The following is an 11,430-nucleotide window of genomic DNA, read 5'->3' as shown; positions in this document are numbered from 1 at the left end:
TGTCGGTCTTCTGGGGCTCGCGATTTCCCTGTCGATGTTCCGGCATGTCGTTGAAGTGAGGTAGAACCGTATATATATATATATATATGTATATATATATATATATATATATATATATATATATATATATATATATATATAAGCAGAAAAACAAGTAATTTCAGAGGAACTTTCTCAGTGGAAGGAAAAAAAACTCATGTGAGTTCTCTAGGAGCTTTGGTTGGGGGAGGGAGGAACATAAGAAATAAGGACGAGAGAGGACAGCAAACATGGAAAGTTATGGTAAGTACATAACTTCTTTATGTTATGTTGTCCCTCTCGCTTTCTTTCTTACTGGATGGGACAGCATCCCTAGCATCATTTTCCCGGGTGGCTCATGGGAGTACACCTTTGAACACTGTGGACCCAAAAGAAGCTCTGTCCCTGGAAGTCAAATCTGCCTTGTAATGAGTAATAAAAGTATGGGGCCTGGCCAATGTAGCCACTGCACAAATGCTGTCCATACATAATCTAGCATAATAAGCAGATGAAGTTGCTAGAGCTCTAGTTGAATGGCCTTTGACTTTGAATGGTAGACTTCTGTTGTTCGAAGTATATATATATATATATAGATATATATATATATATATTTATATATATACATATATATATATATATATATATATATATATATATATATATATATATATATATATATAGATGTAATACAACTGGTAAGCCAGTTTGAGAGTGTGACTTTTGATACTGGTTTGCCTTGCTTTGCTTGAGAAAAAGAAACAAATAGTTGGTCTGTTTTCCTGAAATCTTTGGTTCTATGTAAATAAAATCTCAGTTGCCTATGTACATCCAACTAATGTAGTATATATTCTGCCTTGGAATGATTAGGAAAGAAAACTGGAAGTTCAATAGACTAGTTCAGATGGGATTGAGAGCAGACTTTTGGCACAAAAGATGAATTAGTCCTCAAGGATACTCTAGACTTATGAAAGATTAGATATGGTGGCTTGATTGACAGGGCTTGCAACTCCGAGACTCTACATGCAGATATAATGGCCAGTAATAAGATGGTCTTTCAGGAGAGAAACTTTAAATCACATGAAGAAGCAGGCTCAAAGGAGGGTAAAGTTAGATAAGTAAGAACGAAACGTGGGTCCCAAGGTGATAGAGTTTCTTTAATGGGAGACCTCAACAAGCACTTTCCTTTTAAAAATGCTTTACACAGCCTGTGTGACATGAGATTAGGAGTGTTCTCACTGATGTGATAATTGGAAATAGCAGCTAATTGGACTTTAATTGTAGCTGAAGCAGAGCCTTGCTGAAAAAGTTCTGCCAGGAATTCTAAAATTGAACTAATAGTGGTAAATAAGGGATCTATGTCTCTTGCTTAAATACAATTTCCTGTTGGAAGCCTTATGAGAAGAGACCAAAATGTGTTTGACTGCTGGAGTAAAATCTTGAAGCCTGACTATGTTTGGAAGTGAAGCAAATTTAGTGTCTGGAGAGAAGGATGAAGTGCACCCGACATATGAGTCAGAAGATCTGGGAGTTGGTCCAGAGCCCATGACTTCTCCTGAAGGTGAGGCCAGAGGAAGAGGAACCAAATCTGATGAGGCCAATATGGAGCAGTGAGAATTAGCCTGCTTCCCAAGACCTTGGCTTTCTGAATGACTTTGGTAATTAGCGGAAAGGGTGGGAAAGCTTACAGTAGTCCCGAGGGCCAATCATGGACGAGTGCGTCTCTTGGTGTCTCCCCCTCTGGGGGGATTAGGGCAAAGTAACTACTGCATTTGGTGTTCAGGGGGGTTGCAAATAGGTCACAGCAAGGCTGGCCCCAAGTCGGGAAAATCTTGACTGCTATGCTCTGTTTCAGAGACCAATCGTGAGGCATTAAAATCACCCTGCTGTGCTTGTCGGTTATCACGTTGGATTTCCACGGGATGTGGATTGCTACCAGAAAACGTTGGGAAGAGATTTTCAATTGCCATGCTCTCAGTGCCTCTCGACAAAGGGGGTATGATTTGGTTCCTTCTTGCTTATTTATGCACCAGACTACGGATATGTTGTCTGACTGGATTGCAATCTTTCCTAGTGGGAATGAGTCCTGAAGTGCTTGCAACACCAGAAGCAGTGCTCTCATTTCTAGAACATTGATGTGCAACTGAGCCTCATGTTCTTGCCTTGTGCCTTGCCTTGGACTGCTCTTCCCAGATAATGCCCCCCCACTGTATCTGGGAAGCATCTGTGGTCACCGTAGCAACAGGTTGTTGTGGAACAAAGTATCTTCTGAGGGTAACATGATTGGAGTGAAGCTACCATCGGAGATCTCTCTTGCATGAATTTGTTAACATTATCTGATGGGACATAGGAAGTTCTTGGAGACCATTAAGCAAACAGAAGCCACTGAAGGATTCTTATGTGCATCCTGGCTAGAGGGACAAGAGTTATGGTTGATGCCAGGCTTCCAAGAAGTGTTAGGGCTACTTTTGCTTTTACTTTGCTCCTGGGAAGAATGTCGACTATTTGCTGTCTGAGGACAGAGACTCTGTTGGGTGGAAGGCAAGCCATCATAGAAGTGGTGTCTAGATCTGCGTTGATAAATATAATATGTTGATAAGGCAACAAGGCAGATTTTTGAAAATTCATTGTTATGCCCTAAATGAGCACAAAGTTCCAGTATAGTGTCCCTGGCCTGTAGAAGTAGATGCTTGGTGGTGGCAGTTAGGAGCCAGTCATCCAGGTATGGAAACACTTGGAATCCTAGGTGTCTCAGGTGAGCCGTTACTACTGCCATGCATTTGATGAACATTCTGAGGGCTGTAGTGAGACCAAGGGGCAGAGCTCAAAACTGATAATGACTGACTCCCAGCTGGAAGGCTAAATAACTTATTGATGCTCTGTCCATTTTTATGTGGTGGTACGCATCTTGGGGGTCTATTGAGCACATCCAATCTTCTTTCCCTAAAAAGGGAAGAATAGACTGCAGTGTCACCATTCGGAACTTGGATTTCTTTACAGATATCTTCAACTTGCTGAGATCCAAAATGGGTCTCCAGTCCCCTGTTCTTTTTGACACTAAAAAGAATCTTGAGTAAGTTCCGATTCCTAAATGGTCTGCGGGGACTTCTTGGATGACTGTTTTGCTTAGCAACTACTGGATTGCTGTGGTTGCTTGTTCCCTCTGACTGGGTAGAACATCCAGGATTTTTCTGATCTGTGGAATGGAATGGCAAAATGGAATGGAATAGCCTATGGATATTATACTTTGTATTCACTTGTCTCTTGTGATATTTTGCCAGGCTAAGTTAGTTAATCTTTCCCCAAATGCCTCCAGAGAAGAGCAGTCGGGCCTGTTTTTAGGAGCACTGATTGCGTCGGCCACGAAAAGGAATCATGGTCACCCTGGTTTTGTGGACCCTGTCTGCCATGTGGACAGCATCTGCCATTATTGCCTCCCCTCTGGCCCTAGGGAAGGGCTCACCTCGTGCATCCTGAAAAACTCCCTGGGATCTTTTGAACCACATTTTACACTCTTCTGGCCCTTAGGATAAGGTCTTGAAGTTACGGAAAAATGTACTCCAACGACAGAGAGAGTTTTCTTTTCCTGCTTGCATCTGGTGAGTGTATCCTTGACCTTCAGTCCATAAAAGAGAGGAACCATCAAAAGGGGCAATAGTAAAGGTAGACTAGAAGGACTCCACAAAATTGCACAAGAGCATCCAGGAGTGTCTCCTCAGAGAAACTCCGGAACCCGCTTCCCTGTTCGTTCCATCTGCAGTGTAGAATATCAGTCTCATGGAGGAGTTGAGTATGAAATTTAAGATGGACAGCTGGGTGGTCACTTTTTCTGAGACCCCCCACAGCTAATGAACCTTGTAGAGTATCTCCTAACTCCTTCAGGAGACCTCTTTGAAGTCTTGTAAAGTGTGTGAATTAATTCATCGGTCTGAGCATGAAAGTCGCTGATAAGAAAACACACTTCCTGTATCTGTTCATCATTCAAGACTCCTTATTCGGCAGATGGACAGATGAGGACATCTCAGAGAGTTCCTTTTTGGTGGCTGCCATCACCACCATAGCATCTATGGGTATGAAATTCCTTGTCCAAAGGAGCTGACAGGAACTTATTTGGCCTCCTAGGTCTGGTGACTCTCACTCCTTTTGACTAACCAAATCCATGAGCTCATGAAAGGCAGAGAACCCCAGGAGGCTGAAGGTTGAGATACAAAGACCTTCACATACACTGACTCATTATCAAAAGGGTTGATGAGCTTCCAGCCACCTCTGTGTTTTAGGATCTCCAGGATATCTGAGAAAGAGATATCTTCAGAGGGTGACCATGGAGACCCTTCTGCTTCTTCAACGACAGTGTCAGAAGTGATGGACTCATCAGAGGAGTCTACATACTTCCTCTTGCATGTCCTCTTCCAAGGTGGATCCTCAGACGGGTAATCTGGGGAGGTCTCGGAAGAGTGCACCTCACCCAATGGGGCTTCCTGAGGCCCTGAATCCCTGCTGCCCTGTGGATAGGATGGTGCCAAAGCAGACGCTGGTGCCTGAGGGGTAAGAAGAACAGTATCCCAGAGTAGAGCTGCGGGAGGGGACAGCACACTTCTCATCACCTCGAAGGCCAATCCCTCTGGCTCCGAAGACACCCCCGGCTCAGAGGAAATGGAGGAAATCCCTGGCACCAAGGAGATTGGCTCCAAAACCAATGTAGGCACCAAGCTCACCCATGAAGATGCACCGAGGGGCAGACTAGGAATCGAAGAGACTCGTGTCTGAGACTCCCACTCCCCCAGAGCTGACTGGAGAACTACAACTCCTAGACACTTCGGACAGCACTGAAAGTGTCAGAGCAGGCAATGGTTCTGAAGAATTCCAAAGGAGTCTTGGGACTGAAAGGTCTACCACAGAAGGTATCTGGCATTCCGGCTTTGAATATCCAGCTTGGCTCAGAGGAAGAATAGTGGATGTAGTCATCTTGGGTGGCTCCAAGACTGGTGGAGTCAGAGGTGAGAGCAATTTTGCTAGCACCGGCGGCTTCAAAAGCCTGCGCACCACCCTGTCCACATCATCATCAAAGAAGCTCCTAGAGGCCCAGGATGAAAGAGTGGGGGATCGAGACCTTTGAAGAATAGGGGATTTCAAAGTCAGAGATACTGGTTCTAGTTCCACGGACCAGCTCTGAGAAGTAGTCTCTGACATCTCTGGAACCGAAGAGCTAGATTTGTCTGCACCAGTTGTCTCCCTCAGTTCCGAAGGCAGTGGAGTGGTGGAGATAGATTTCTCAGTCAACTTAGGCAATTTCTTTGGAGGCTCTGAATGAGCTGAGGAGGAAGATGAAGAGGAAGGTCTCTTGGACTTGTCACTAGTTGTTGGAGAAGGTTGCAAAGTCTCATCAAAGGAAGGCTTTATTAAACCTCATAAAATCAACTCATTTTTCCTCTCATGTAACACTCAAAAGCTGAAGGAGTGACAAAAACTGGAAGATTCCTGCAAGTGAATAGCACCTAAGCAGTACACACACTGTTCCCATCAGTTATAGACATTTTTTGGGAGCATTGTTAGCATTGCCTGAACCCAGAAACTTTGGGTTCTCTATCTCTAGAGTATTTAGACATGCTGAAACTGCAATACACTACAACAAATTGCAAGAAACTTATACCAAGAAACTAAGCTAAACACACATAACAAAAAACAATAAAGGGAAGTAAAGCTCTAACCTCTAAGTTAAATGGATGCTAGGCCCTCTAAGTTAAACGGGCCTAGCTGAGCTGACGGAAACAGACAACACAAACACTGTAATAAAAAATGGGTTACCTTTAACTCTCTAACTTAAATGAGCTAAAGTTAATACATAATTACCACAAGACAGATAGGGATAGGATAGGCCTAGGGGAGAAATGACGGCCAATAAACAACACACAAACAGGTGAGAAATGGATTATGCCAAACCTTGCAAAAAGGGTAAACTGTCTAATCCAAAAACTACAATAACTCTAATAATAAGAAATTTTGTCAAAAAGAGCTAATAGAAATATAATCAAAAAACACTTAGCCACGGCGAAGAAGAGAGCATCCGAACTCGTCAAGCAGCCAACAAGATCTGGGGCTTACTCCAATACATTATGGGAAAGGTATTGAGCCACGAGCCAAGTTAGAGACTTCAAGCTAGCATATTGGCCGAGTCGGAGCCGAGTATCGGGTTCGAACCCATCCAGTTAGAAAGAAGGCAAGAGGGACAACATAACATCAACTATTATACTTTTAACTACCATGAGCTGTCAAATCATACTTGTGTGAGATGTCCTAGTGTAAACATTCTATTTACAGATATGTCATAACAGTTAAGTAACTTATCAGGTGCCCTTTTGGTATTAATGTTCTTTAAGCAGAAATGATTATTTTTCACTTTTCTACTGAAACTCCAAATGCTGAAAGTTGACTATTCACTGATAATCCATATGCTGCCAACTGTATTTATTGCATTTTCTTCTTGTATTTGATTTCTATACATTTTTTTACAGTAAAAGATTACTGTGCAAGTAAACCATGCACATGTGGGAACTGTGTCATAACTCAAGAAGCTCCCTACTACAAGTGCTTATGCACAGATGACGATGAAGCACCACGAAGTATGTGGAATTTTATACTTTACATCTTTATAGCAAACAAAATTCCTAACATTTTTTACATTTATACTAATCAAATATTAGAATTTACTGAATAGTAACCATTGTAACAATAGAGACTGTACAGTTACTGGATCATGCTATGCAATACTGCAAAAACATTTTTGGCTTTTTAGATATGTTTCATTTGCAAATGTATATGTGTTTCACTCTACAAGAGACAATAGAATAGACAAAAAATGCAACAGAGTTTATTGTGTTAATAACCCTAAACTTCCCTTATTCAGTTTGGCTAACTATCCAAGGGTATGCATATTATTCCTATACCTAAAACCACCCAGGAAGCATGGATTGATTAAGTAAACAGTACTTCCAGATAATCTGTACATCTCACATTTGCAGTGTATTATAATTAAACTTAATTAAAAGGAGGTTGCATTGCACATCAACTTTGAAGCTGACAACAGTTTTTTTGGTTCCAAGACCACTCTATATGTGAAAAAAATTACATTTTGCAGCTGGAGTAGACTACACTACATTCCATAGATGGAGAAAAATTAGCAGGGTTGATGAACATGTTGAGATGCAAGCCATTCATATTTATATAGGTATAGTACAGTATAACACAAATAATAGAAGATACAAATGTGTAACTGGTGAGCATAACTTATGTTGGAGCCCTGTAAAATACAGAAGGATGCAAGGAATAGGTGTGTGGGTGGGGTTCCCCTTTATAATCTCGAAATATTGAAATCACGAATTTCAATATCTCGCGACCATAAAGGCAAATGCTCAAAATCCTGAAACCCAAAAGCACGAAACACAAAATCGCGAACAGTAACACACCATACACCACATACACTATCCTACCCACACTACAACAAATCAAACAAGAAAACATACATAAACACAATAACACACATCAACACACCTAAACTACATATAAGCAGGCGCACCCAGACATTCTACAGCCCTGCGCACGTACGTGCGCGCACAGACGCACGCACACACACACACACACACACACACACACACACACACACACACACACACACACACACACACACACACAAGCACCAACACATCCAAAACTTACACACTCCTACTTTCCCCTGTCTACCCTAACCCACACGTACAACTTACAAACACACTCACATACATCCAAACTCCCACCCAAAACCCTTACAAAACACTCACTTACCTTAAATCACACCTATATCCACACACACCATCCACACAAACTACTGCAAGCAGCAGTGTAAATTCATAACTGAATTTGAGATATTCAAATTCGTGATTATGCACTTTTGCTATTTTAAAAATTCGCCTTTATAGTCACGAGATACTGAAATTCGAGATTTCAGTATTTTGAGATTATAAAAGGGAACCGTGGGGAGGTGTCTAGGATTTGTTTTATGGGCAGAAGGAAAGAAATGTGACAGATACATATAACTGATGAGTGGGTGAAGAACAGACATGGAAGATGAGTCATTGTGATTGTGTGTGTTTCTTTCATTATTTGTTTGTTTGTTTATATTTTTAAAGTGACATAACCTATTTTTAGTGGAGATCCAGAAACAAAAACTCAGCTGCATAATCTGATTACACACATGTGCTCATAGGTGTGCAGTTTATTTATTTAAATGTGTTAACTGGGTTATGGCACACTGAATGAATTGTATACAGAAGTCTGCAGCAGCCATCGTTCATTGTATTCTGGATAAGCATATACAGTATATAGCAGTACAGAGATAAACCACATTATGCAATAAATAACAAAGCTAATTTATTTACAGATATATTTGTAAAGATGCTGTAGGACCCTTGTCTTAGTCATATGCTATAATCATATAATACTATACTGGATGTCCCAGGATGGCATTTTACTGTGCAGTATGCTGACAAAATGTACTTTAAATTGGGTTGTGCAGTAATTTATGCTTTTTCTTGATTAGTAGCTTGATTGTGAGAAGTATGAAGGAGAGTATTTCCTATTTTGAGTGATTTACCTTAATAACATTTTGGAGATTATTTTAACATTTAGACTCTACTGTTGCAAATATGGAATAGCCATGATGGTTGTACCTCTCAAGTGTACCTCATTATGGGGATTGCTCCTCATTTTGAGTCAAAAACTCCATGTTCTGCATTGTTCCTTACTGATTTAATATCGATGGCAAGTAGTACTGAATCATATTAATTAGTCAAAATGAAGATCTTTCTTCATAATGTTAATATTCCTCACAATATTAACATGTAACCATCCTGTGAACTTATTTGTTGTAGCAGTTAGCAGATGTTCTATATTTTGCCCATTTGCTCTACATTATGAGAGGTAGTCTCCCATAATTTGGAGATGGGAGGTTGAGTGTTATAATGAAGGTTATGGGTTGAATGGGTCTTTGTGAAGTATGGATTTGTACAGCAGATCAAGCATCTTCAAAAATGCTGTTTGGTAGGGGGGGTTTAATGGGTACATTTTTCTGACTGATAAAAAATGGAAGGAACTTGTCTGCTGTTTCTGATTATCAATGGATGCTTCAGCTTAAAACAATAATTTGCCCCGGGTGGGGTAGAGATAAGAATGGAGAGTGGCCTGAAATGGTCTAAAGACTTACCCCTTAATTATGGTAAATGTTATGGAAACAAAGGCAGAGGTGAGATATGGCAGTTTGGGAGCATGTGTTCTGTCAATTAAAAACTATTGGACAATTACATGCTGGTGGCACACATATTATAGTTGGCTGTCTGCAGAGGAGAGTGGAATATTTAAATATGTGTTTAAAAAGTCAAGAAAATGCTGTTTCCTATAGACTCTTCCTAATTAGGTTTTGTAGGTAGGTGATGTGTAAAGTTCAGTAATACAGATTTGACTCTGTGGCTTGCATATAAGCCCTACTAATGGTTTTAAAGTTTTTTTTTTATCATTATAAGTGTTTCAGGAATTGAAAATTAATGCATTTCTGAAGCAGTCTTGAAAAGTGTAGGAGTGCAATTGGTCAGAAGCTGCTGTATGCATTGGTAGTGTGTCGTGCGACCATAACAGATAACTTCCATAACTTTAATATGTATCTTTCTCTGACTGAACTGTTGATTAGAGTACAGATGAGGAAGGCTATTCTATCAACAGCTAGTTTGAAGTAGTGTAGTGGGAGCCCAGATGAGGAGATGATTGTTTGAATGTCTAAGGATACTCCAGATTAGGTTAGTTGGGGCAAAAAAAAACTTGAAGTAATTTAGAGTTGTTAATTGGATCAGTGTTGCTTTCTGCATTATTGATGACTGAGGCAGAAATTCTGGTGATGATGTGGCAAAACTCAATTGTTAGTTCTAGTGGACTACTAGTGAGGCAAGGCTTTGGCCATTGTGCTTTTCCACAAGTTCCTCTCCATGAACTTGAGGAATACAAAAAAAAACTACTGTCCTTTTAAGCTATAACAGACTGCTTGCTTCATTAGCCGCAAGTAGCTGCTACATTTTATGCCATGTATTAAGCATTACAACACTTCAGTTCTGGCCAGAAATGAAATATGGAGGAAATGCACTAAAGATCTATAAGCACCTTCAGATTGGTACACCGACCACTTTGCATACAGGGAAGCTGCCCTCTTCATCCCAACCTAGATATAGGTTCATAGGTTCATAGGTTCATACTAGGCTATCTGCCCTAGGGCATTTATAAGCCTAGCCAGAGTGTGTTTGGCTTTCACCACCCATTTTAAATTAATTTTGCTATGCCCTTTTTCGAGGTTAGTATACTGTGCCTCTGTCTAACAGTGACACAGAAGTGATGCCCGGGGTAAACCTACGATCCCCCATCCACTCATCAAGATTCCTCTTGAAGAGAGTCAATGAGGGACACTGCCTAACCTGGACTGGGATTTTATTCCAGAGTGAAGGGAGCTTCTGGGTTATGAATCTGTCCCTCCAGCATGTCCTATTTATTTCAGTGCTGAGGTTCAAGTCTCTCGAGCGTGGCTCGATGGGATTTGGATTTTCTGAGGTGCAGCATGTCCATTAATTCCGGGTTGGACATGGCTTTATACGTCAGGCACAGATCGCGTCTGAGCAGGCGGTATGCCACTGAGTAGAGCTGGAGTTTCTTTAACCGGGCAGCATATGGCATCTGTTTGAGCCCTTTGATCCTCTCGGTGAGGTACTTTTCGGGTCTTTCCAGTTGCTGCAGGTGTCTGGTAAGGTACATCCCAAAAGGGGCATTGTACTCAATTATGGGCCTGATGAGGGATGAGTAAAGAGGCACGATGACCTCCCCTGATCTAGATGTGAATCCTTCATGATTAGGTGGGCTATATAAAATGTTTTTCTAACCACTTTGGCCACGTGGTTGTCAAATGAGAGATTGCTATCAACTTGGGTCCCCAGGTCCCTAATTACTTCTTCTGTACTTAATGGATTACCACCTATGTGGTAATTTGTGGGCACTTTGTTTTTGCCAAAGGGGATGACTATACACTTTTTGGCGTTTAGCTTGAGGCCATGGCTCTGGCACCAGTTGTCTGTTTCTATGAGGCCCTTTTGGAGGATGCTTGTTTCGGTTGGAGAGTCGATTATGGCACCCAGTTTGCAGTCATCTGCGAACTTGGTCAGCCACAGTCCTTCCGTGTTGGCCTGTACCTCTGAGAAATATATACCGAACAAGAGAGGTCCCAGGACTGAGCCTTGTGGGATGCCACTTGTAACTGGTTTGGAGTCTGACATGGCTCCAGCAATTCTAACCATGTGGGTTCTGTCCTTGAGCCAGTTTGCAACCCATCTAGTGACATAGGGGTTTATATTT

General features: G+C 41.3%; 1 protein-coding gene across 1 annotated transcript in view; it reads left to right on the top strand.

Annotated features, from left to right (window-relative positions):
* Positions 1–11,430, top strand: part of LOC122788883 (hyaluronan-binding protein 2-like) — a 611,288-nt gene that overhangs the window by 299,320 nt on the left and 300,538 nt on the right. The window contains exon 5 of the mRNA XM_044055827.1: positions 6,528–6,635. Within this exon, the coding sequence (XP_043911762.1) occupies positions 6,528–6,635 (108 nt within the window). The remainder of the gene's footprint in view (positions 1–6,527; positions 6,636–11,430) is intronic.

The sequence above is a fragment of the Protopterus annectens genome, chromosome 14.part0 (assembly GCF_019279795.1).
Source record: "Protopterus annectens isolate FY-2018-M chromosome 14.part0, PAN1.0, whole genome shotgun sequence".
In the NCBI taxonomy this organism is placed as follows: Eukaryota; Metazoa; Chordata; order Ceratodontiformes; family Protopteridae; genus Protopterus; species Protopterus annectens.
This window is presented reverse-complemented; position numbering and strand designations above follow the sequence as displayed.